At 44.1% G+C, this 26,159-nt stretch overlaps 1 protein-coding gene and 1 non-coding gene across 4 annotated transcripts in view; both read right to left on the minus strand.

The window, feature by feature from the left end:
• prex2 (phosphatidylinositol-3,4,5-trisphosphate-dependent Rac exchange factor 2) overlaps nt 1–26,159 on the minus strand; it is a 775,268-nt gene that overhangs the window by 150,839 nt on the left and 598,270 nt on the right. For all 3 annotated transcript variants that reach the window (XM_041190559.1, XM_041190558.1, XM_041190560.1), the window contains exon 33: nt 10,130–10,232. In XM_041190559.1, the coding sequence (XP_041046493.1) occupies nt 10,130–10,232 (103 nt within the window). The remainder of the gene's footprint in view (nt 1–10,129; nt 10,233–26,159) is intronic.
• LOC121279497 lies at nt 12,783–12,892 on the minus strand. Its single transcript, XR_005943425.1, has one exon. It is a non-coding gene; the product is annotated as a U5 spliceosomal RNA (small nuclear RNA).

The raw sequence follows: 26,159 nt of genomic DNA on the forward strand, positions 1-26,159 counted from the left end.
AGTCAGTATCTGGTGGCTGGTGGCTGCGTAAGATTGATTGACAGTGTTTCATCATCAGTCTCTTCCTCCTGTCCATCATACTCCTGCACCACTGCCTGGCTAGGTGGCAGTTGTTGGGTATCTGAAAAGTGAAAGGCATAAGGGTAGGGTTGCACTGGGGGGGGAGGGGAAAAAAAGAGATGCACGCTGACATCATCTGCAGCTTATGAATCAAGAGATTTTGGGGTGAGGGGGAAGTGGGATATGTGGAGGAGGATTCAGTCAGAACATATCCTCAATCCTTTCAGTTCTGCTGCTGGCCACGGACATAGTCATGGCCATTCCAATGATGGAGCATGCCATCTTCTCCATCAGGTGAGGACATGCAGCCGTGCCAGTCCCTCGCTGTTTAAGTGCTGCTGTCTTTGGTTATGTTGCAATCCAGTCATGTACGAGTGTCAATGACTGTGGTGCAAAATTTCTTGGTCATGTAATTAATTTTGTTGAATAGTGTATGTAAGGTATGGGGTGCGAGGCTTGCAGCAGGTCTCAGTGCATGAGGGTGAGGTGAAGCTATGAATATGAGGTGAGAACTGTGATTGATGGGGATTATTGATAGAGGGATGGGTGTGTGTTCCAATGAATAGTATTGGAGGCTCATGTTGCAGTTGGTGGGATAAGGCATTTGAAGCTATGCTCACAGACCTTGGCCATTCATGTGAGGTCATTGAACTTTCTTCGGCACAGCATCAGGTCCTCAGGGTATGCTCTATTCCAGACAGCAAGGCAGTGAAGGATTGATCTGGAATCTAATCTTTACACACTTACAAAAGCGTACTTTACAAACATGCACCTCCTAACCCAATAATCAGTTTCAGTCCCCTCCTATATACAGGAGCCCAAGTTAATCCCCAGTTAATACCCATCATCTGAACACAATTACATGTTCAATTACTAAACAATTAACAGGGTACACTCTTCACATTGACTGCACAGCTAACTGCTCCCATTGCTTTCTCAGAGTTTGTCTCGTGCGCCACCTGGTGCTGAATGGATAGAGGACCTCTCTCCTCTTCACCTTCTGCACAAAGTTCTCGAGTGCAGCATCAGAGAACCTTGGAACCCACTCTTTGCCATCATTCCTTTGTCTTCCTCAGCTCCTTTGCATGCTACCTGCATGGCAACAAATGGGCCACAGGTTAATTGCGCATCGTCACCCCAGTACCCAATATCTGAAACTAATATGGATGTCACAGAACGTTGAGGTGAATGTGACAATTACAATTGTAACAACTTCCTCCTTTCAGATTTATAGCCGTTCTGCAAGAAGAGGATCACACAAGTTCATCAAAAGGCATCATTTTGCACATTTTGTGGCAATGATAGAAGACATTTTGTTTTGCAGAGGAACACAAACATTGCTTTGAAATTGATAGCAGTGAAAATCAGTGAATGCATGCAATTATAATTTACAGCAACTAACAGCATGGTTGTTTCTACAAACTTCAGCATCCCAGCTAAAATATCCATGATGGGCCATTCGGATCAGAGAAGAGATTTTATTTGCTAAACATTACTAGTCTCAACATGGCATTCCCCCTTAAGGTGTCTTCTTTTGCTAAAAGAAGAATTGACTCTACTTGAGGTGTGACTTTGCAGGCAAAAATAGAAGCTGCATAATACAAACATATATTTGCAGGTCTCATAGAACAAAATGTGTAAAATCTTACCAATTGAAAATGGAAAAATAACATACTAAGTACTTTCATGCAGTCGGTTATATCTGTATTTAAGGAAAAGTTAGGAAGAAATCCTTTGCAACCACTTAAAGGCATGTGTTTTTTTCTAGCTATTGTAGTCGCATCATTACCTCTCTTCTGTATTGTTCAGCAAAGTGTTTGTTAAATTTAGGTTAGCAATACTTCTTTGTGAAATTACACAGCCAAACATGTTTGTCACCTGCTATCTTTGCAGCCTCTTTATACAGGCATTTCTAATAAAGTAGGATAATTGGCTGTCCATATAATCACAATGTATAGTAACTGTCAGTTACGTCCATATCAAACAATATGAGATAAAGGGCTGATTCTAAATACACACCTTGTTGCTTTTCTTTGAACTGGCATTTTCTTCTGCACAAATTGTTAGCATTTCACACAATTATCTCATACACTTATCAGCTCTATTGCAGGTCATTCTTCTGAACTGTAGTTAGCATTTCTTCAGTTCCTTTACTATCTACATTCTCATCTGTAACAAAAACAGAATTACCTGGAAAAACTCAGCAGGTCTGGCAGCATCGGCGGAGAAGAAAAGAGTTGACGTTTCGAGTCCTCATGACCCTTCGACAGAACTTCTCATCTGTAATGTGGGTCTTTATACATTTAACTCTCTATCATTTAAGTGTATGCACTTCACTGCTCAATTGAGTACTCTGCATTATTTAAATCATGTGCCCATTGTTTGGATTGACAACAACAGCAAATATTTATATAGTGCCTTTAAAGTGATAAAATATCCCAAGGTGCTTCACAGGACTGTTACAAAACAAAATTAGACACTGAGGCACATAAGGTGATATTGAGGCAGATGGCAAAAAGCTTAATCAAAGAAGTAGCTTCAAAGGAGCATCTTAATGAACCTAAGAGAGATGGCCATTTGGAGAGATTTAGGGAGGAAATTCCAGAGGTAAGACCTAGGCAGCTGAAGGCACAGCCACCAATGGTGGAGCAATTAAATTCAAAATGCTCAAGAGGTCAGAACTAGATGAGTGTAGATATTTTGGAGGGTTGTTGGGGCTGGATGAGATTACAGAGGTAGGGAGGGGCAAGGCCTTGAAGGGGTTTGTAAACAAGGATGAGAATTTTAAAATCAAGACATTGCTTGACCGGGAGACAATATAAGTGAACAACCACAGGGGTGACAGGTGAACAGGATTTGATGCGATAAGGTCATGGGCAGCAGAGTTTTGGATGACATCAAGTTTATATAGGGTAGAATGTAGGAGGTCAGCCAGGAGTGCATTAAAATAGTCAAGTCTAGAGGTAATGAAGGTATCAATGAGGGTTTCTGCAGCAGTGGAGCTGAGGCAGAGGTGAAGTTGGGCAATGTTATGGAGGCTGGTGATCAATGATGCTGTGAATTTGTAGTTGGAAGTTCATCTCAGGATTAAAATGTCAGAGAAGCAGTCTGATACTTTAATGACAGTGAAGGAGTTGAGAGATGAGGTGGTGAGGTGGAGCTGGGTATTGCCAGCATACATGTGAAAACTAATGTGCTGCTTTTAGATGATGTCGGTCGGGGGGCCATATAGCTAAGAAATAGAAGCAGGCTAAGCATAGATATTTGGAATATATCAGAGGTAATGATGTGGGAGCTGGAAAAGAAGATATTGCAAGTGATACTCTGGCTACAATTAGATAGATCAGAATGGAACTAGGCGAGTGCAGTCCCACCTAGCTAGACAACAGTGGAGAGGAGTGGGAGGAGGATGGTGTGGTCAGCCATGTCAAAGGATACAGACAGGTTGAGAGGGACAAGGGGAAAATGTTTATCATTGATTTTTGCCACAGTTACATAAGATGTCATCTGTGACTTCGATAAGAGCCAATTTGGTACTGTGGCATGGCAGAAACCTGATTGGATGGATTCAAACATGGAGTTCTAGGAAAGATGAGTGCAGATTTGGGAGCTGACAACATAGTCAAGGACTTTGGAAGGAAATGATAAGTTGGAGAAATGGCCTGTAGCTTGCAAGAACAGTGGGGTCAAGGGTTGTTTTTCAAGAGAGGCGATGATGCAGAAAGAAAGAATAGAGCAATAGTACCTGAAGAAACATTATCAGCGAACATGGGGACCTGGAGGGAAAGTTAAGTGGTCAGCAGTTTAGTGGGGATAAGATCGAGGGAGAAGGTGTGTTTCATGTACAAGATGAGTTTGGAGAGAGCATAAGGGGAGATAGGAGGAAAACAAAAGAAAATGCAAGTTCAGGACTGGCAGGAGGGAACTTTATAGTGAGTTTGGCCTGGTGGAAGAGTGGAAGGAAGGAAGTGGCAGTGGTAACTGATTGGATAGCCTTGAGCTTAGACAAATCAGTCCACAAGCCACTCACACTTATTGTTGAAGGTGAGGATGGGGGCGATGGGGAGAGGGGTTTAAAAAGATGATTTGCAATAGGAAAAAAGGAGCCATCGTTTCATTAAATGATGGAATATTGAGAAGTATCAGTAAATGGGAAAAGGACCTGATAGTGTTTTAAGTAGTCTAGCTAGATCTGGTGGTTAATAGCTAAACCATTTTTGTGCCATATCCTTTCAAGTCTGCATCCCTTGGTCCTGCCAGGGTGGGAAAGAGTAATGGTTTAATTGTGGATGAGAACATCAAAAGTAGAGGTGGGGGTGTAGTTGAACAAAGCAATAGCTGCAAAAATGTTGTGGTGAATGGGAGGGCCAGAGCCAAGGCAGCTGGGGCTTTAAAAGTGTAGTTGTAAACAAACTGGAAGATAGTTTTTTTCCAGGGGCAGATACCGAAGGGGTAGAATTGTATCAGAATAATGGTACTGAATTACCTAAGTTTTTTCTTATTGCTCCCTTAATTGTGCTAGAAAATAAAACAAGATTAACTCATTTAACATGCTTAGAGAAAAATAAATACCTTTGGACATCTGGTATGGGAAACAAACTGTTGTAGACATGTCAACTTGCACAAATTTATCACAAGAAATGCAATTTCTAGGTAAATTTAAATGTCGCTCGTGATTTTTGATAGGCATTCATAACACCTTTCGTAGCCTCCTCGGTTCTGCTCTCCCCTGACTGCATCACAGATTATAGTAAACACAGCCATGATTTCCAAATCAGGACTGAGAGGAATGTGTGACAGTACTGCGGGAGGATTCTTACAGTTGCATGAAGCTACTCTTTACAAACAGGGACAAGAAGACACAAATTTAAATATAAAGCTACTTTTCTATTGCATGAAATTCATTGTCTGATAGTGGCACCTCCCTTAGCAAATCCAGGTAGGTTTACTTTGGAGTTGCATTCAGGTTGCAAGCAAGACCTGGCATGTTGGGTTGATGCTCTGTCACATACAGAGTGTTTAGTGTCACCGTTACTGACTGCCGTAGTGCTAATATGTCCAGCAGCAGGGTGAAAGTGGTGGTCATAGGCCCAAGCACAGCCAGTGACTTTGTTTGTCAGTGACTTCTGTCTAAGACATAATTAGCGCAGGGAACATTTTAAAGTTGTTACATCATCAACAATGTATTAAATTAGAATGGGGCAGGCACAGTTAATTCAGCTTTTAGAAGTAATAGGAAATGTCTGCTGAAAATGTGATGAAAATTGGAGAAAAGTGCTTAGGCTCTGCTAGCGGGGATAGTTGGGACAGATGGCTGGAACGGAGGAGGTATGGCCAGTTGCTGACATACAGAATGCGGAGCTCTACTCTGGCTTTCCCTTTTTCAACAAAAAGGTCAATCAATATATATTGGAATAATACAGACGACCTTTTGCACACTTGTTTGATTGATGGCACTGTGTTACTGGTTACGTAGTCATAAATTAGACCAATACAGAATACCATGTCACCCAATTTTCACCTCCAACTAGTGGATAGGAGCAATAAAGAATTTGAGCACTTGTTTTGTCCTTTTATTTCATGCTTCTTATTGAGCTACATGATGTGAGTCATGCAGTATGAGAAATTAATCTTCTAGCTCTGGCACCTAGCTTTGGTCATTTTCACTACCCTAATCTTTTCTGGTGGTTGGTATTTTATTCGGACTTGCTAATCTTTGGAAATGGAATACAAAACAGGACCGCACAAAATCATTCGAGTCCACCTCACTAGGCCCAGTTTTGTGTTGCAAGTTATTTTTCTGTTGTACAAGGTTAAGATGTTTTTATTGCAGTATTTCATAGTTAATTTCTTCATTTTTGTGTTTGTGGACTAAAGTTAATAATTCAGAACAAAAGGTTTCTGTAGCTGCCAGAGAGATGTTTATTTGTAGAATTAGAATATTAGAGTGCAGAAACATGTACTCTGGCATGCCCCTTTGTCACAGATTTTATATTTAAAGTTGGTGCTCCTATCGGCTGTTCAAAAAATTGAGTAAAACATAGAAAATAATTGTTATGGAAAATAATCCCTCAAATGACATTAGAAGCTAGAATTGGAAAGCATAAATTGGATTCCACAGCTCTGAGTTGTATTTCTACTTATGCCACACAAGCCTCCTCCCAGCTTATTTATCTAACTTTATCAGCATTTCCTTCTATTCATTTTCCATCATGAACTATGGTTATGATATGGAATGTACCGCCTGAAAAAGTGGTGAGTGCATATGCAATATGCAATTGTAATCTTCAAAAGAAACTTATAGAAATACTCGGAAGGAAAGAAACTTGCAAGATTATGAGGAAAGAGCAGGGAAGTATAACTAATTAGATAGCTCTACCAAAGAGCTGGCACAGGCACAATGGGCTGAATGGCCCCCTTCTGTGTTGTACTATTCTATTGTGATGATCCTATTGTTAACATCTGTGGGGATGACAAGTCGGATTTTTAAAAATGCTTTCAGACGCAGTACATAGTTTTTGTAAAGAGCACTGACCTGTTGGAAATTCAATAAGCCACTAATGAGGTTATTAAAGTGTCAATCTATATTAGGTTTATGTTTTTAAAAAAAGCAACTCACGACTTTTATACAAAACATCTTGCTTTTTAAGAGTTTATTATCGACTTATGAGACAGTGGAGTTGGTATATTTGCTGTTGTCTCTTTTTTATATATTTATATGTATCTTAGGTACATACAGCCAATTTCTGTAACAAACTTCAAAACCTGTATCCAAGTAGAGTAAATTAGAATACACCCTGTTTAGGTCAGACCAGATTTAGATTTTAGGTCTTACTTTTATGACTCATCATATAATAACTCAGTCATCTTAACAGGAAGTGTAATGAATTTGTTTTGTACTGCAATAATATAGAACATTTCACTCCTAGTATTCAGTAATAAAAATATAAGCAGATGTAAAAAAATATTTTTTAAAGGGCAGTAATGCGGTCATTTTTAGATCAGTACAAAACAGTTTAGGGCACACACCTAAGCAAAACTGGCAATGCACTCAGGAGTCAGTGCCCAATTGGTCTCTCAAACACACTGAAGTAAGGAGTTGCAAGTCACCCTTCAGGATGTTGGTACACAGCTTCCAATTTATATTATAACTTGAGAACAATGCATTGGACTTCCTGGGCACTTGATAAACGAACTTTTCAATGTTTTTGAACATTGGGAGAAAGTGGGTGATCTCACCAACTCACTCATAGCATTAATTATTAAGTGCCAGTGAGTGATTCACAGTGGATGCATCCACGGACGCACACAGAGTACTGATTTGGAGCAGGCTTCAATGTAACATCACAATTATCAAAGTGTATATTGACATCAGAGTTAGCAAATGAGCTGCACTTTGTCAGCCAGTGATCTTTTGACAGAATGGGACTGATGGCAGGATATATCAGTTTATTCTACAGAAAAGAAAGACTACTCAGCAAACAGCAAATCAAGCAAAGACTATTTACAGGCTCCACTTAAAAGAGTATATGAACTGCATAAACCAGAGCTCATGACAGAAACTACAGCAACTTCTCCCAATAAAAACAGGGTGACTTTTCCAAAAAATGTAGTATGTGGAGGATAGTTACATAATAATATGTGTGTAACGGAAAGAAGACATTGGAAAGAATTTTCCCCCCATCGTGGGGTTGTACGGGGGCGGCCGTGGACCTGATCGGCACCCCCGATCGGGTCTGCACCACCATTTTACGTGGACGGGCCAATTAAGGCCTGCCCAGTGTGATGCGTGCCCGGAAGCGCTGAGCACTTCCTGTGCGGGCGGCTCTTTCCCACATGCGCCTCTGTGCCTCAGAGAGATAAGTTTTAAGTTTTGAAAATTTTAATGAAGAAAAAAAAATTTAAGACGTCCCCTCATGTGACAATGTCACATGAGCTGGGATATGTCAATGAACTTTAATAAAAAAGATTTAATTTATTAACCCTTCATGAAACCTCATCCTGCCCATGGGTGAGGTTTCATGAAAAATGCGAAGGCCACCTAAGCACTTCGCCTGTGCAACAACCTTAAGGTTGGACGGGCAGCTTTCTCAATAGCCTTAATTACTTAATTAATGGCCTTATCAGACCTTTACCAGTTCAGCGGGCGCACAGCCGCCTTGGCTGTGCGCCCACTGAACTGAAAATCTAAATGATGCCTGGTGACATGGGGACACAGGCCCCAACGTCACCCCGCATCATTTTATGCCTCGGCAAGTGGGCCCTGCCCCCACTCACCGAGCCAAAAATTCTCCCCATTTTTTTTGTCAAAACTTTTTGTCAAATCTGGCATTCAAATTCACCTTTGAAATGGAGCAGTTAATTGAACTCCCCTTCCTTGATGTACTAGTTGAAAAATCTGGCAGGGGGTTCTCTACAATGGTCCACTGCAAGCCTACCTTCACTTGTCAATACAGAGGTTGGGATCCTTAGCGTAACACATGCTATAAAATTGGTCTTATCGGCAATCTCGTAAATAGGGACCATGCCATTTGCTCAAGCTTAGTGCTGAAATAGGGCACATCAAAGACATTCCACAGTGTAATGGCTACCCAGGTCAGATCATTTCATGCTGTAAACCGTGCAAACGCATGAAAGGGCCCAAGGCCATCACTTTCAGCCCTAAAAAGTGCCCAGTCTACCCCAGATTACCCTGGAAAGTTCAGGTATCTCAACACTTTGAGCAACAGGTGAAGCCAGCTGTTTCACGTTGCTACAATGCAGTAGCAACATGAGTGGTAGTCACCACGAATAGGATGCTGCTACCAAGCCAGAAAGACATTCTGCCTATCACATAAAAGGGTAACGTGGTATATGAATTTCAGCACCAGTGTGATGTTAGGTGTGTAAGCTGTACATCCCAAAGACTGGCAGATCATATCAAACAGCATGTCCCTTGCGATGTTCACAATAGACAAGGTACAGAACCTATCCAAACAATCAGTGTTTGCAAAACTCAAAACACAGTGTCCAATATTATATGTGATTCTGCAATTGGACATTTGCTAAATAATCCTCAGTGCGCTAAGAGTTATGCTGACGACCAATTTAAGTTTGTCAGTCGGGCTCACAGTGTGGCACACTTGCATGTACTGGAAGCAACATATATTAATACAAAGGGCCCTGTTCTTTGCAGACAGGAAGAACATGTACTCATAGTGCACCTGTTTCCGTTAAACAAAATAAGTGACAGCCATTCACTGGTTCATTCCTCAGGGCAATTTCTTGACCAATCAGAATCAAGCTGCCTGGTTTAAATTTCAAACAATACTTAGTAGTTAACAGTCAGTCACAAGTAACTGTGCATACTCCATGGTATCTACCAGAGTCCACTTGCTAACCAATCAGCACTCTCTTCTCATAAAGCATAAACATGTTTGTTTCCCCTGACATTGGTATTTTCTTGGGAATTGTCCTGATTAGTGCAAGGTGAAAAACTTTGACAAAAAATCTCTTTTTTCCTGCAATATTTAAGTTCTGTACTACCAAACGACTATTTATAATAATGTGTATAAAATCAATCTTGGTCACTCACAGCAGTGCAGTGTCCAGGCATGAGTGATGAGGGAAGAATTCAATCATCTCCATTCTGGAGGGGAATTGTGGTGTCATTATATGGATTCCACAATTATACCCAATCAGCAGTAGAACTTCAGTCCATCATCGCATACCATAGATACTACTCTTGAGATTTATGTGTGCGGAATGACTGCAGCCTTGCAGCCCCGAAAAGACTGGACAATTGTATCTAGTAGAATTATCACCAATATGTTATCTACGTATTGTTGAATTCAGCTAAAGTTACCAAATTTCAATTTTTAGGCATAGATTATTTATAATTTAAATAAAATGCATGTTTTTAAGTATCCACTTCAGCAAAGTAATATGTTAAAACCAATGCAACTACTGGGTTTATGATTGAATAACAGGACTTCAACAGAGTCACGTATTGATATTCTAGCTGGCCTCTTTTACAAGGTTTCTGCAGAACTCATGTTTACGATTACACATTGGGAAAAAAGTGTCTTACTTGCTACCAGGAGTTCTTCTTCTGACTGTTGTAAGTAGAATGTGACCTTTTCCAAGTCAGACAAGGCAACCAGAGTGTCTTCCAACATCGCCTGCTCATCCATCTAGAAGATATTAGTGAACAGACAAAGAAATCAGAGGCTCAACGGGGGATCAGTTGGAGTTGGATACCTATTTAATGTACCACAACTTAAAATGTATTCGCATGATTTACACTAACACTACTTGTAATGCAGTAGACTGACACAGGTTTTTTGATCAAATATACCGGGATATTTTTTAAAAGCCAATACAAATCATAAGGCACCGATATTAAAACAGGAAATATTTTTAATGACTGTTGTAAGCTTCAGAGACCTATATTATAAAATGTAAAGAACCTCACAGATCTTAGATCTCAGTCCTCATTTGCTGTTAGTTGCCTCTAAAGAATCACTTTGTTCCGCTTGTCTCCATCTTAACAAGTAAATTGGGAACACTAATTATCTTGTTTGCTGGTTTCCTAAGGCACTCCCACCTTTTAGGGTAACCAAATCTTGTTTTGAAGATTTCTTTACCATACATTATTGATGAGATGGCAGAGCAGAAGCAACTTCAAGGAAATTCTTAGACTTCACTCTATGTTGCTACTACTGTGTTTGGGCCTCAGCTAATACAGGATTGCTGTGGTCCTTTGTTAAATAAATATTTTGTTTTCCTATGCACATTTATCTACATAACTCATTCTTAGTAACTTTATTATATAATTCAAGATTCATTGCTACAAAGTACACAGAGTGTTGCCTGTCAACCTTTTCCACATTTACTGCTCATTCATGCCAAATCTTCACACATGATTCCAGTCTTTTAAGTGCATCTTAAGAATATCAATACCTCAGTCAGACACAACTTTGAGATTCAATGCATTGAGACCTTGACTGACTTGCATCATCTCAAGGCCTTTATACCTCAAGAAACTGAAAAACAATCAAGATGTATATGTGGTCACCTAATGACATCCAGGTTGGTGTGCAGATTGTACACATTGATATGTACTAACAATCCTTGCTATGTCAGTATCTAAAGACTACTTTCTGCTTACAGTAAATGTTGTAATAAAAGGCACAGTCTAACATGGAAAATGCCTTTATATTCAAATGTAGCTAGTAAAAGCATATCTGATCTAACAAGTTTTGGCAGTTTTATGGACATATCTGGAACTCTTTGTCTCAGCGTTCTGAGAGTAAGAGCAATTCCAAAAGATCATAAGAAGTAGGAGCATGAGTAGGCCATTTGGCCCATCAAGCCTGCTCTACCATTCAATAAGACCATGCCTGATCTGATTGAGGCCTTAACTCCACTTTCCTGCCTGACCCTATAATCCTGAACTCCCCTGTTGATCAAAAATCTGTCTAACTCAGCCTGGAATATATTAAATGACCCAGTCTCCACTGTTCTCTTTGGAGTAGAATTCCGAAGACCAACGACTCTCTGAGAGAAAGAATTCTCCCCATTTCTGGCTTAAATGGGAGACGCCTTATTCCCCCACAAGAGAAAACATCCTCTCAGCATTTACCCTGTCAAAAACCCTCATTCTTCCGAACTCCAATGAGTATAGACCCAACCTGCTCAACCTTTCCGCATAAGACAACCCGTCCATCCCAGAAGTCAGCCTTGTGAATCGTCTCTGAACTGCTTCCAATAAAAATGTATCCCTCCATAAGTAATGAGACCAAAACTGTACACAGTATTCTAGCTGGGGCAAGACTTCCCTACTTTTGTGCTCCATCCCCCTTGCATTAAAGGCCAGCATTCCATTGCCTTCCTAATTACTTGCTGTACCTGCATGCTAACTTTTTAGGATTCATGTAGAAGGGCACCCAGATCCCTCTGTACTACGGTATTCTACAGTCTTCCTTGTTTAAATGATATTCTGCTTTTCTATTCTTCCTGCCAAAGCAGGCAACCTCACATTTTCCCACATTATACTTCATCTGCTAAATCTTTGCCCACTCACTTAACGTATTTATATTGCTTTCTAGACTCTGTTGTTTGCTCAACCCAAAGCCAGTTGGTGAAGAATGAAGCTAGACACTAATACTACCTGCGTTCCAACAATCTCTTTTTATACTCTTTTGAGCAAAACAAATAATCAACTACACCAATTAACTAAAGAACAATCCCTTACAGGGGCATTGTAACTGAAACAATATCAAACGAAATTTAAATTGGAGATAACACACTCCAGCCCCTGTGGTGCCCACCAGTCGTGGAAGATCTCAAGCATACCAGCGGCCACCGCGTGCTCCCTCTCCAAGGATACCCAGCTGAGGACATAAACATGGAAGAGGGCTGGGCAGGCGGGCAGTCAGTCAGTCAGTCAGTCAGGTCGATCACTCCCCTCAAACGCTTGCTGCTGGACCTGTTGATGGCCACCTTGGCCAGCCCCAGGTGCGGGCAAATGAGGAGCTCCTCTAATCTCTCTTTATAACTCATTGAGTTAAAACAATTAAACTAAATTAACAAAATTAGGGATAAATCAGGCACAGCCCCTAATTTAGGTCAGCTGTAAAACCAAGAACAAAGTTTAAAGGAAACTTACAACTTTAAACCAAAATGTGATAAAAGGGGCCAATAAAGCACCCCAGTCCCCGCTGTGCCCACCGGGTCTTTTTAACCTGACTGAGGTCAGGCATTCAAAAATTGCTTCAAAACTCTCAATCCGTTCTCTCCGCGGAAATCTTTAGTAAAAGGCGAAAGATTTATACGAATTGAAGAGAAGTGCTCTAGGTACTTAATTAAACAATGCCCTTCACCTGTGTATCTTAACAATATTCCATTAACATTTGTATCCCCTTTACAATTTGCTCTCCTACTATCTTTGTATCATCAGAAAATTTGGCTACAAAGCAGTCTGTCCCTTCTTCCAAGTCATGAATAAAGATTATAAATAATAGAGGCTTCAGAACTAATCCCTATGGCACTCCACTAGCTACAGTCCACCAATCTGATAATGATCCATTTGTCCAAGCTGTCTGTTTACTGTTAGTTAGCCGATCCTCCATCCATGCTAATATATCACCCCAGTACCACCATAAGCTCTTATCTTGGATGGTAACTTTTCTGGTGGCATCTCATTGAATGCCTTTTGGAAATCCAAATACACTACATCGACTAGTTCCCCTAAACCCACCCTGCTTTCTACATCCTCAAAGAGATCTTTGTCAAACACCATTTCCCTAACATAAAACCATGCTGTCTCTGCCTGATTGTATTACCATTTTTAAATGTCCTGCTACTACTTTTTTAATAATGATTCTACCATTTTTCCAATGACAAATACTAGACTAACTGGCCAATGATTTCCTGCTTTCTGTTCCCCTCCCTTCTGAATTGTGGTGTTACATTTGTGGTTTACCAATCCTCTGGGAACTTTCCAGGATCTAGAGGCTGAATCTTCTGGTTGGCGGAGGGGTGGAGCAGGAGCGGCTGCGGCCTGGCATGGGCCCGATTGCCGCCCATAATCGGGACTGCACCACCATTTTACACGGGAGGGCCAATTAAGGCCCGCCCAGCATAATGCGCAACTCCTGAGGATAGCGGGAGCGGGTGGGCGGCGATGGGAGTGCATTGACCGCTGGGTCCAATGGCGACCTGGTGGCCTGTTTATATGAAGCGCTGGCAGCTTCTGCAAAGCTGCTCACAATGGCGAGTGGAAGAGCTCACCAAAGGGCTTCTGGTGAGCAGGCCAGTCTGGAGGGTAATGGGGGCGGGGGGGTGGGGGGGGTGGGGGGGGTTGCAGTGTGCCCCTCGTTTTTTGGATGACTGCCTTGCTGAGTACCATGACATGCTGAGTACCATGCTGGCATTGGTCATTTAACCCAGCAGGTCGGCTTACCTCCTACTGCCTCCCCCTCCCCGACCCCCGACCCAAGTCTGAATGTAGTGACTGCATTGAAATCATTGACGGCATTTGTCCTTTGCTGGGTGGGTCAGCAGATACTGCCCATGCTGAGTTCACCCTGAGAAGGTGGTGAAGAGATGTGTTTTGCCCCCACAGCATGTGTTACACGGAGTCCCACATGACTGGTTTGGGGGCAACCTGGAGAAGCTGCACCTAGGGGCTATGATTGAACTCCAGGACGTGTCAAAGTCAGGGTGATGACATACTGGGCGGGGAGCTTCAAGGTTGCATGGCAACTAACCATCTGCTGTGCTCTGCACTCCACGTGCTTGCGCCTCCTTGCTATGGAAGGATATACGGTGTGGTATCTAATGTAATGTAGGCAGCATGTGGCCAAGGGGGTGGGGTGGGGGAGGGGGGGTGGGGGGGGGGGGGGTTTGCGAACAGGCCTAGCATCTTTGTGTTAGTGTTTGGCAGCAAGGGAGTGAGGAGGCACCGGAGCCCTGATATGTCCCACTCTGGTTGGGGTGGGCCATACACAAAGAGAGTCCGTGTGCAATTTGCATTAATCAGTGCTCGTCTCTCATTTTCAGGAGAAGAATGCACATAACGCGGCAGAGCGTGCAAGGACTGGCAGTAGCCAGGTGCAGATCGCCGTTCTTAGCTGCTTCGAGCAAGAGATCCTGGATGTGGAGAGGTGCCATACCCCAAGGTCCACTGGTGTCGGTGAGGCTGGGGTGCCACGGCGAGGCATTTATACCCAACAGTGAGGTCAGCATTGTTCTCCCAGCAGCTATAGCAGTGCTGAATGTTAATTGATTGAATTTTGCAACATGGCTTGACCATTGCTTACAGAAGGATGAGCGCATAATGATACAGGGTATAGGGATGCACATTGACATTGTCTCCATGTTAACTGATCCACTGTCCTTGTTCTTCCTTTCAGCATTATCGGAACAATGCTGGGAGGAGGAGCAGCAGATGCCCCCTCTCACACCTGAGGGGCCTGAAGTCTCACCAGCATCACACCATCTCTGCCAGGCAGGCACCAACGCGGATACTAGCATCTCGGTGGGAATTCAAACATCGGCTAGTGTCCTGGGGCACAGCGGTGAGGGCATTTCACAGTCACTGGAGGAGCTGGCAGAGACAGAGAGTGCCCATGGCACCAGCGGTTGGAGGACTGCAGGGCACCAGGCACATGCTCAGTCGGTGCCTGATGATGTGCCTCTGGAGTTGTCTGTGACGCAGCAAGCGCAGGAAATACGGCCGGGTGCGCGGGAGCACCTGGGGGAGGTACATGAAGCTATGCTTAGCTTGGTCTCCGTGGAGGAGGAGTGTACGCAGACGATCGCCGAAGCAATGAGCCACATGTGCGAGCGCCACAAGTCCTCCATGGAGAGAGTGGCGACTCTCGTGGAGAGGCTCTTCCAGGAGACCCGTCAGGGCTTCCTGGGGATGTGCTCTGACCAGCAAGCCCTCACATCGGCATTGACCTCAGCTGGTCAGTGCCAGTGTGGGAGATGGTTGGGCATCAATTTTCCCAGCTTGGTGCCCATCCATCCATGCTGAGCAGGGAGGTCCAAAGCAACCTCACATCAGTGCAGCAGCTGCCTAGCATCTCTGCGAGCACCTCTCAGGGCGCTCCAGATGAGGGCAGCAGCTCCTCTGCCCCTCTCCCAGTGACTGTATCATCTGGCGAGGTTGCGATGCCTGGGGAGATGGCAGCTGTGGAACTGGCAGCTCCCTCCCAGGCGTGGCCAGCGCAGGCTCCAGGGGCCAGAGGACGAACGCCAAGGTCATCGAGGCCAACAGGACAGCAGAGTCAGCAGGCTGGCTCAGATGCCACTTCGAGCGACGGGGCAGCACCAAGACGTAGCACCTGGAAACGAACACATAAGGCACCTTAGGCACACCACAGGTTTTTCACTGGTGCTTTTGTGTTGACCCGAGATGAGGTCCTCATGGTTTGTTTTGAGTTGTAACACTATTGTCTTTTTTTTGGAATAAGTTGGTTTGCTTGACATATTAAATTCAGATATATCACCATGGCTGAGGCTATCTCTTTTCTTCTACGTGTATGGTTTCCAAAACTGTAATGAGTGCTTTGTTGGACATTCAACTTATTAACAAGGTCCTTAGTGACGGTTCCTAACCTGGCAGAATTTGCACTTAGGTGTCGAGTATCGAGCCTACAGCCCAGGCTTGTCCTTGTGGTCCATCTGTGTTGTGTTAGCTGAAGGTTCGTTGGATTAAAGCCTCCCAGGTGTCTCTGCCTCCTTGGCATATGCCCAGGTCAGTGTCTACCCCCTCAGCATTTTCCTGTGCGTGCTCATCCTCAGACTCACTGCTGGACGCATCGTGTGCAGCCGCAGTCACAGTGTCGACATCTTCATCCACTGTGTCCCCCCTTTCCAGCTCAAGATTGTGGAGAGTGCAGCATGCAACCACTATCAATGACACACGATCTGGGGAGTACTGGAGTGCGCCCCCTGAGCTGTCCAGGTATCTGAAGCGCATCATGAGAAGACCAATGGTTCTCTCCACCACAGCCCTTGTGGAGGCATGGCTCTTATTGTACCACTGCTCAGCTTCTGTTCTTGGATGGTGGAGAGGCGTCATGGGCCACCTTCGAAGGCGATAGCCCTTGTCACTCAGCAGCCATCCATCCAGCCGGGCTGGAGCACTGAAGAGCCCCAGCACCTGTGAGTGTCTGAGGATGTAAGCGTCGTGGGAGCTGCCTGGGTACCTTGCACAGACGTGTAAAATCAGCATCCTGTGATCACACACTATCTGCATGTTCATGGAGTGGAAGCCCTTCCTGTTGACGAAGGCACCAGGCTCACCTGTTGGCACCTTGATGGCCACATGTGTACAATCTATTACACCCTGGACGCGGGGGAAGCCAGCAATGGCCATGAAGCCTCTGGCTCGCTGTGTCTGGCTTGCCTGGTCGCAGCGGAAGTGGATAAAGGTCAATGTACGTCTGAACAGAGCGTCTGTAACCTGCTTGACCCAATGTGGATAGCTGATTGGGAGACACCGCAAAGGTTACCCATTGACTCCTTGAAGGAGCCAGAGGCATAGAAGTTGAGGGCAGCTGTGACCTTAAGAGCCACTGGCATGGGATGTCCACCCACAAAGTTAACGGAGATCTCAGGCCCAATCATCTGACAGATATAGTTGACTGTCTCCCTTGAGAGTTGGAGCCTCCTTCGGCACTGCATCTCAGACATATTGAGGTAGCTGCTAAGCCGCCTGTAAACCCTGGCAGCAGGATAGTGGCATCTTCTGCGGTCCCTTCCGCCTTGAACGACCTCTTGGCCTTGCACTCCTTGTGCCTGCGCCTGGCCTCCCAAAGGTGGTTCCCCTGGAGGCTGAATGTGCACTCCTGGCCTCCTCCCCCTTCTAGCCCTCCCTTCCTCCTCAGAGGAGCAGCCTCCAGTGGACAGTTCAGCACCCATTCCCAGGCTAAGGGACGGCTTCCAGAAACCTGCAGACCCAGAAAAGATTACTTATTGCAGAGAGCTGACCTGAAGGTTAGGAGTCCAGAAAAAGCAGCTAGTGTGCATTATGAAGTACACAGGCAAGTTTCAAAAACTTTCAAAAATAAATACTTGACTGTGCAAACTTGTAACCCCAATGAGCCCTCTTATCACGCCCATGGATGAGGTAAATACAAATCTTTCCTACTCGCTTGCCCGTTGCGCCCATGCACCGACCCGAATATTGTACGGGCGCTGAAAAATCAGCGTCGATTGGTGATTTAAGGGCCTTAAGTGGCCCGTTAATTAATGCTGGGTGCGTGTCGGACATCATTGTGCGCCCGCCTAGACAAATATCGTGATGGCGCGCGGTGAAGTCAGGACTAAGTGTCATTTTATGCATCGACCCCGCACGCCACAGGAAAATTCTGCCCTAGAGAATTTTGAGATATTACAAATGATGCATCCACTATTTCTGCAGCCACTCCTTTCAAGACCCAAGGATGCAGGCCATCAGTTACAGGGAGTTGTCAGCATTGAGTTCCATTAGTTTTACTAGTATTTTTTCTCTAGCAGTTATGATTGTTTTAAATTCCTCCCCCTCTTTGCCTCTTGATTTTCTGCTATTCCTGGAATGTTTTATATGTCAATGCTTTTTGAAAGTCTCTGCCATATCCTTGTTTCCTATTATTAACACCCTAGCCTCACCCTCTAGGGGACTTTGGCTACTTTCTCTTCACATACTTGTAGAAGCTTTGCCATTCTAGCAACACTGGCAGTTACAAATCAGAATTAAATTTGTTTGAATGATAGATGGTGTACAGCAAAAAACTAAAAAGGCAAAGATCACGAGGCCACTAAATTTAGAAACCTTTGATACAGGCTCAAAGTGATGGAGTTATATTCCAAGAGCAAATGAGGGAATATATAGAGGAGGGATGTCATACCTTCAGTCACATAATTTTCTCGACTTTAATGAGGTTGTCAAGCTCCAGCAGCATGCATCCCTTTCTCCCTCAGAGTTGCCCAGTAAGAAAATATGAGGCAACACATTCCATGAGCATTTCTGATGCTTGGACATATGCTTATCTTTATGACTTTCAGCATGTAGATGGCACATGAATGGAAAATATCTCCTCATACATTCTGTTTTCTGGAAGCTCATGTACTCCATTGTTTATCTTTAGATATCCATGTGCCAGGCATAACGTTGAGTCAAATTTTCCCTCCTATCTTTAAATACAGCTATAACTAACATGAAAGTACTTATTATGCTTTTCCATTTTCAACTAGCAAGATACTACACAATTTATTCAAAGAGACTTTGGCCAGAATCTTCAGATCGGTGAGCATGGGTGGGCCCCACTGGCAGGGATGTTTGGTGTGCATCCCAACGTCACCGTGCGTCATTCTGATTTTCAGTTCGGCGGGCGTGCACCGGAGCCGGCTGTGAGCCCGCTGAACTGTCAAAGGCCTATTAAGGCTATTTAAATATCAGTTGAAATACTTAACGGAGCTGCCTGTCCAACCTTAAGGTTGGCAGGCAGGTGAAGAGCCCAGGCAAACTTCACATTTCTCATGAAACCTCATCCACAAGCAGGATGAGGTTTCATGAAGTGTTTATAAATTGAATAAAACATTTTATTAAAGGTCATTGACATGTCCCGGCTCATGTGACACTGTCACAAGAGGGGCCGTGTCTGAAATTTTTTTTTTCTTCATTAAAATTTTTAAAGAACAAATTAATCTCCCTGAGGCAGTTCTGTGCCTCAGGGAAATTTCCGCGCTCTTTTGCGCAGATGCGTGAAAGAGAACAGGCCCCGACTCAGCCTACTCCCCCCACCCGCACAGGGAGCGCTCAGTGCTTCCGGGTGCACGTCACATTGGGTGGGCCTTAATTGGCCCGCCCACATAAAATGGTAGCGCGTAGCTGACCATGGGTGGCCCACGCCAGCCCCTGCCCATCACCCACCACCCCCCTCCACACCTCCATGACCGACAGGGAGAAAACTCTCTCCTTGGTGCTGACATTCAGCAAATAAAACCCATTATCTGACCTGATGGATATTGTAGCCTGGGAGTACATGCATGGAAGATTCTGAACTTTGTGTGAACAGCAATGCTGCTCATTTGGTGCAAAAACAGCACACATTCACTAGAGCAATTATTTTCACTGTTTCAGGTTTAAAGCAGTGTTTGTGTTCTTCTTTAAAACATGATATCTACTGTGGTTGCCACTAAAGTATGTACAACAATGCATCGTGTGTCACCCTCTTTTTGAAGAATGGCTACAAAATGAGGAAGCTGTTACAATTACAATTGTCATACTCATTTCAGGACTCTGTGGCACCCAAATTACTTTCAGCTAGCCTAAGCCCTGATAACTTAGTAAGCCAACATTTGAACTCTTGGTAATAATAATAGAAATAACTTCAAATTCCTGTTGCTTTCCTCTTTCTTGCTAGTCTGTTTGAAACAGCTCCTGTTTCCCGCTTGACTTTACTATTTGAATTTTAGAAAATGTTAAATTTGGAACCTCAAATCCAAATATAAAGAAATGCTCATTCATAGAAACCAATTATGATCATACTAAGTAACCCACAATCCTGCTGATTAGTTAAAGATGACGTTAAACATGAACATTGTGCTCCCAGTTGAGAGAGTTGCCTGCCAGAAGGGCATCTTGGGAACTTATCCACATGGTTCCCATAAATTGTAAAATAAAATCCTGTAATTTACCCATTGTCTTGTAATACTTGCTGTATTAGCTTTTAGTTTTTATACAGTCTTGGAGACAAGCATTGTTGGCAAGGGTGGCATTTGTTGTTCACTATAGTTGTGCCGATGTGTTGTAACTGAGTAACTTACAGATTTGCCTGTGAGCTGTGGCACAGGGTACATGCGCAAAGGGCTAGGTGCCATGGCAGCCCTCCAGCTTAGAATCATAGAATGGTTGCAGTGCACAAGGAGGCTATTCGGCCCATTATGTCAATACCGGCTCTGCAAAAGGAACTCACCTATTCCCACCCCCATTGCCTTTTCTCTTGGCTCTGCACATTTTTCTCTTCAGACAATTGTCAATTCTCTTTGAAAGTCACAACTGAATCCATGCTGGCTTTCCTTAATTAATCCACAATTGTTCAAGTTACAGTTAATTTGATCCTGAATTATCGAGGTGGATTTTACAGCAGGGATGGATTTCACGAGCCCCTCTGATCTAAAAGTCGGTCGGCACCTTGCTGGGGGCAGCCTTAATTGGGTCAGAGTGTGACTTTCACAACATCAGGGACCAAGTCCCACAGTCTCAACAGGCCAGAAGAGAGTAGTGGTCACTGCTGAGACTACAAGCAATCCCAAAGAAATAAAGATATCTCCCAGACTTGAGGTGAGCCTGAGGATATTGGGCAGGTGCAAAGGGAAGAGGGGGTTGGATTACAGGCTACTTAGCTCTTTGAGCCTGTTCTGCCATTCAGTGGGATCATGGTTGATCTGTGAGTTAACTCCTTTGCCTTTACCCCTTTTTCTGTAATATCTTTAAGCTAACTTTGGTGTCATTTCCATTCTTTTTCCTGCACTGAACAACTCCCTCTGCTACTTCCAGCACATGTGCTGTGGTCAGAATGTACCTCTCCTTTCAGAGGTACAGGATCAAAAAGGGGGTTTGCATATGGAGGCAGAGTGCATAGCTAAATGAATACTTTGAATCTGTCTTTATCAAGAATATGCTACGCAGACCGTGGTAAAAATAAATAGATAATTCAGACACTAGAAGGGTTTAAAATTGAAAAGGAGGAGGTATTGGTTAGGTTATCTGTACTTAAAGTTGATAAGGTACTGGGACCCAATGGGATGCACCCAATGGGAAATGAAAGTGAAATTGCAGAGACACTGACCATCATTTTTCAGTCTCCTTTAGATTCAGGGGTGGTCCTAGAGGCTTGGAGAATTGCAAACATTACACCCTTGTTCAAAAAAGGGGCTAAAGATAACTCCAGCAACTACACACCAGTCAGTTTAACTTAGTTGGTGGGGAAGCTTCTCAAAATAACAATTCAGGACAAAATTAATATTCACATGGACAAATGCTGGTTAATTAAGGAAAGCCAGCATGGATTTATTAGGGGAAATCATGTTTAACTAACTTGCTGGAGTTTTTTGAAGATGCAACAGAGAGGGTTAATGAGGGCAATGTTGTTGATGTGGTGTACATGGGCTTCCAAAAGGCATTTGGTACAACGCCACACAACAGACCTGTGAGCAAAGCTATAGCTCATTGAATAAAAAGGACAGTAGCAACATAGATACGAAATTGGTTAAATGGCAGGAAGCAAAGAATAGTGATTAACGAATGTCTTTTGGGCTGAGAAAGGTTTGTAGTGGAGCTCCCCAGGGGTCAGTACTGGGAGCCTTGCTCTTTCTGATATATATTAATGGCCTAGACCTTGGCGTATAGAACACAATTTCAAAGTTGCAGACAATACAAAACTTGGTAGCGTTGTGAACTGTGGGGAGGATAGTGTAGAAATTTGAAAGGACATAGATGAGTTGGTGGAATGGGTGGACTGGTGACAGATGAGGATCAACATAGAAAAATGCAAAGTGATTCATTTTGTTAGGAAGAACATGGAAAAACAATATGATATAAAGATAACTCTAAATGAGGTGCAGGGGCAGAACAACCTGGGTTTTTATGTGCATGAGTCATTGAAGGTGTCAGGACAAGTCGAGACAGTGGTTAATAAAGCATACAGTATCCTGGGCTTTATTAATAAGGGCAAAGAACATAAGAGCAACAAGGTTATTTGAACTCATATAAGTCACTAATTCGGCATCAGCTGGAGTATTGCATCCAGTTCCAGGGGCTGCTCTTTAGGAAGAACATGAAGGCACTAGAGAGGGTGCAGAAAAGGTTGACGAGAATGGTTCCAAGGATGAGGAAGTTCAGTTATGAAGTGAGGCGGGAGAAGTTAGGACTGTTTTCTTGGAGAAAAGAAGGCTGAGAGGAGATCTGATACAGCTTTTTGAAATCATAAAGGGTCTGAACAGAGTAGATAGGGAGAAACTGTTCCCACCCATGAAACAATCCAGAATGAGAGGGCACAGATTTAAAGTAATTAGTAAAAGAAGCAAAAGCGATATGAGGGAAAACTTTTTTATGCAGCAGGTGGTTAGGGTCTGGAATGCACTTTCTGTGAATGTGGTGGAGGTAGGTTCAATTGAAGCATTCAAAAGGGAAGTATACTGTTATCTAAAAAAAGGAAGAATGTGCAGGGTTGGAGGGAGAAGGCAGGGAAATGGAACTAGGTGAGCTGTTCAATCGGAGAACCAGTGCACATGTAATGGGCCAAATGGCCTCCTTCTGCACCATAACGATTCTGAGGATGGTTTGGATATGCAGCTAGGTTTAAGCTCTGAAGAAGAGTCATTCAGAGTCAAAACGTTAACTTTGCTCCTCTGTTCATAGATGCTGCCAGACCTGCTGCGTTTTTACAACATTTTCTGTTTTTATTTTAGGTTTAAGTGGTGCTAGCCTTGCATGCACTTGGGCCTCCTGCTGTGATATGCGGCCATTCAGCAGGGCATTTATCAGTGGGCTGTAAGCTATCATTAAAATTAGCAAGTAGCATGAAATTGGTGACTGTGCAGCTTGCATCATAACAAACGGTGCCGGATAAATCACGTATCACCATACCTGCATCAATTTTTAGGCCTTACTCGAATTTCCACCAGATTCTATGGGCGTTAATCAACAGCACATTAACAACTTTGATTCAGTAGTAATATAAAAGGTGACAATTAAAGTAATAATTAAAAAGGCGGCAGGATTATATGCAAACTGAAAAATATCACACTAAGTGCAGTAACGATGTTTTTTTATGATTGTTTTTTTTTTATTCTTTTATAGGATGTGGGTATCACTGGCCAGTCCAGCATTTATTGGCCATCCCAAATTGCTCTTGAGAGGGGGGTGGGTGAGCTGCCTTCTTGAACCACTACAGTCTATGAGGTGTAGGTACACCCACAGAGCTATTAGGGTGGGAGTGCCAGGGTTCTGACCCAGCAACTGTGAAGGAACGGCAATATATTTCCAAAGCAGGACAGTGAGTGGTTTGGAGGGGAACTTCCAGGTGGTGGTGTTCCCATTTACCTGCTGCCCTTGTCCTTCTGGTAGCAGTCGTGGGTTTTGAAAGATTCTGTCTAAGGAGCCTTGGTGAGTTTCTGCAGCACATTGTGTAGATGGTATACACTGCTGCCACTGTGTGCCAGTGATGGAGGGCATGAATGCTTGTAGGAGAGGTGCCAATCATGTGGGCTGCTTTGTCCTGGATGGTATCAAGCTTCTTGATTATTATTAGAGTATTCCATCACAGTCCTGACTTGTGCCTTGTAGATGGTGGACAGGCTTTGGGGAGACAGGTGGTGAGTTACTCATTGCAGGATTCCTAGTCTCTGACATGCTCTTGTAGCCACAGTATTTATGTGGCTAGTCCAGTTCGGTTTCTGGTCAATGGTAACGTTCAGGATGTTGATAGTGGGTGATTCAGTGATGGCAATGCCATTGAACATCAAGAGATGATGGTTAGATTCTCTCCTCTTGGAGATGGTCATTGCCCAGCACTTGAATGGCACGAATGCTATTTGCCACTTGTCTGCCCAAGCCTGGGTATTGTCCAGTTTCTGTTGCATTTGGACGTGGACTGTTTCAGTATCTGAGGAGTCACAATCATCAGCGAACATCCTACTTCTGACTTTATGATGGAAGGAAGATCTTTGATGAAGCAACTGAAGATGGTTGGGCCTAGGACACTACCCTGAGGAACTCCTGCAGTGATGTTCTGGAGCTGAGATGACTGACCTCAAACAACCACAACCATCTTTCTTTGTGCTAGGTACGACTCCAACCAATGAAGAGTTTTCCCCCTGTTTCCCATTGGTTCCAGTTTTGCTAGGGTTCCTCAACATTAGGCAGAATAAATACAGCTTTAATTTATATTTAACTATTGTTTATTTGCCCTTGGAGTGCTTGATGCTAACGTTGTATGACCAAATTAAAAAGTGGTCTAGTGCCTGGATCAATATCTCTCACCTTGATGAGCACAAACTAAAAAATGAGTGCTATCATAAAATGATAGCCAGAATAATTATGTGACATATTTGTTCTGAATAATTGAGCAGAACCAAATATGACTTTGAAAATACATGACTCAGCTTATGAACCTAGGTCAATGATAACAGCCTTGCTCAGTAGAATCATAACTAATGAACAACAAAGACACAGGCAGAATTTTCTGGTCCTGCCAGTGGCGGGAGTCATGGCAGGCGGGAGCAGAAAATCTGGAGTGTGGCCAAATGGATTTCTGCTGGTGGGAAAACAAGTCATAATTTTCCCCTCAGCACTTACACGGTGGCCTAATGGTCGGTCGACTTTCCCGCTGATCCATGTCAGGAACCCCAACTGCATATACTAAAATATCATGAATGCTTATTAAAAATGCTACTCGCTGGAATCATGTTCCCTCTCATAATTACATGCCACCCCAGTGAGAAATTAGACCGGTCTGATTCACGACCAGACATAAGTGGCGAGCACCTGCCTCCCTTCACTTCACTTGCGCCTTTGAGGAGCGTACAACATTGTAAGCCTACCTGCAACAGCACTGCTGCCTTCTCTTGCCGCTGCTCCAACTTGTCACCATTGCCAAAGCTGCTCTCTCAGATGAGTTCGCGGGCAGGGCTGCTCTCAGTGGATGCTGCGGGTTCGCAGTCAGGGTTGTTTACACCGGGTACTGCAGGGCGTAGTCAGGGCTGCTCGCACTGGGTGCTGCAGGTTCGCAGTCAGGGTTGTTTACACTGGGTACTGCAGGGCGTAGTCAGGGCTGCTCACACTGGGTGCTGCGGGTTCGCAGTCAGGGCTGTTTACACCGGGTACTGCGGGGCACAGTCAGGGCTGCTCACACTGGGTGCTGCGGGTTCGCAAGCTGGGCTGCACTCTACCAGCATTGGCCAGCAAGGGAACGGTGGGAGGGGAGAAGGCTGAAGCATGACTGGGGGTGGGGGAGCTGGAGTCCAACATGGAAGGGGTTTATGCAGACTCATGATTGGGGGGGGCGGCATGGGCGAGGAATGAGTCCTGAAGGAAGCAGGGGGATGACTGTTAGACAGTTATAGTCCTGGGACTGTGGCCAAATAGTCAGGATGAGAGGTGAAAGGCAGTCCTGGTGCTCTGTGGACCTCATTATTGGGGTGAAAGATTAAAGGCAGTCCCGGGGCTTTGCAACCCATTCTAAAGGGCTATGTATGGCATGCACTTCATGGTCCCGGCCCAGGGAGGGACAAGACCTGTAAGCTCAATGGAGATCGTGCACTGCATGGTTTGCAGGGTGTGGTCAGTGCCTCACAAACGGTGGTCCAGGAGGTGGCTGGCTCAGTGCTGGGCTGCAGATGGAATAGTCATGGTCAGGGGAAGCATCTGCAGCCTGTAAATGGGGAAAATGCAATAAAGAGAGGTGAGGGGGGAGGGGTGTTACTTGAAGCTCTCTTGGTGTCGTGGTGGGGTGGGGAGTGGGGTTTGGTGGGGGTGGGTGGTGCCTCTGTATGTGACTGTGCAGATGGCTTCAAGATGGGGGGGGGTGAGATCCACATGGAGCAGGGGTACATCCATA

Source organism: Carcharodon carcharias, chromosome 6 (assembly GCF_017639515.1).
Source record: "Carcharodon carcharias isolate sCarCar2 chromosome 6, sCarCar2.pri, whole genome shotgun sequence".
NCBI lineage: Eukaryota > Metazoa > Chordata > Chondrichthyes > Lamniformes > Lamnidae > Carcharodon > Carcharodon carcharias.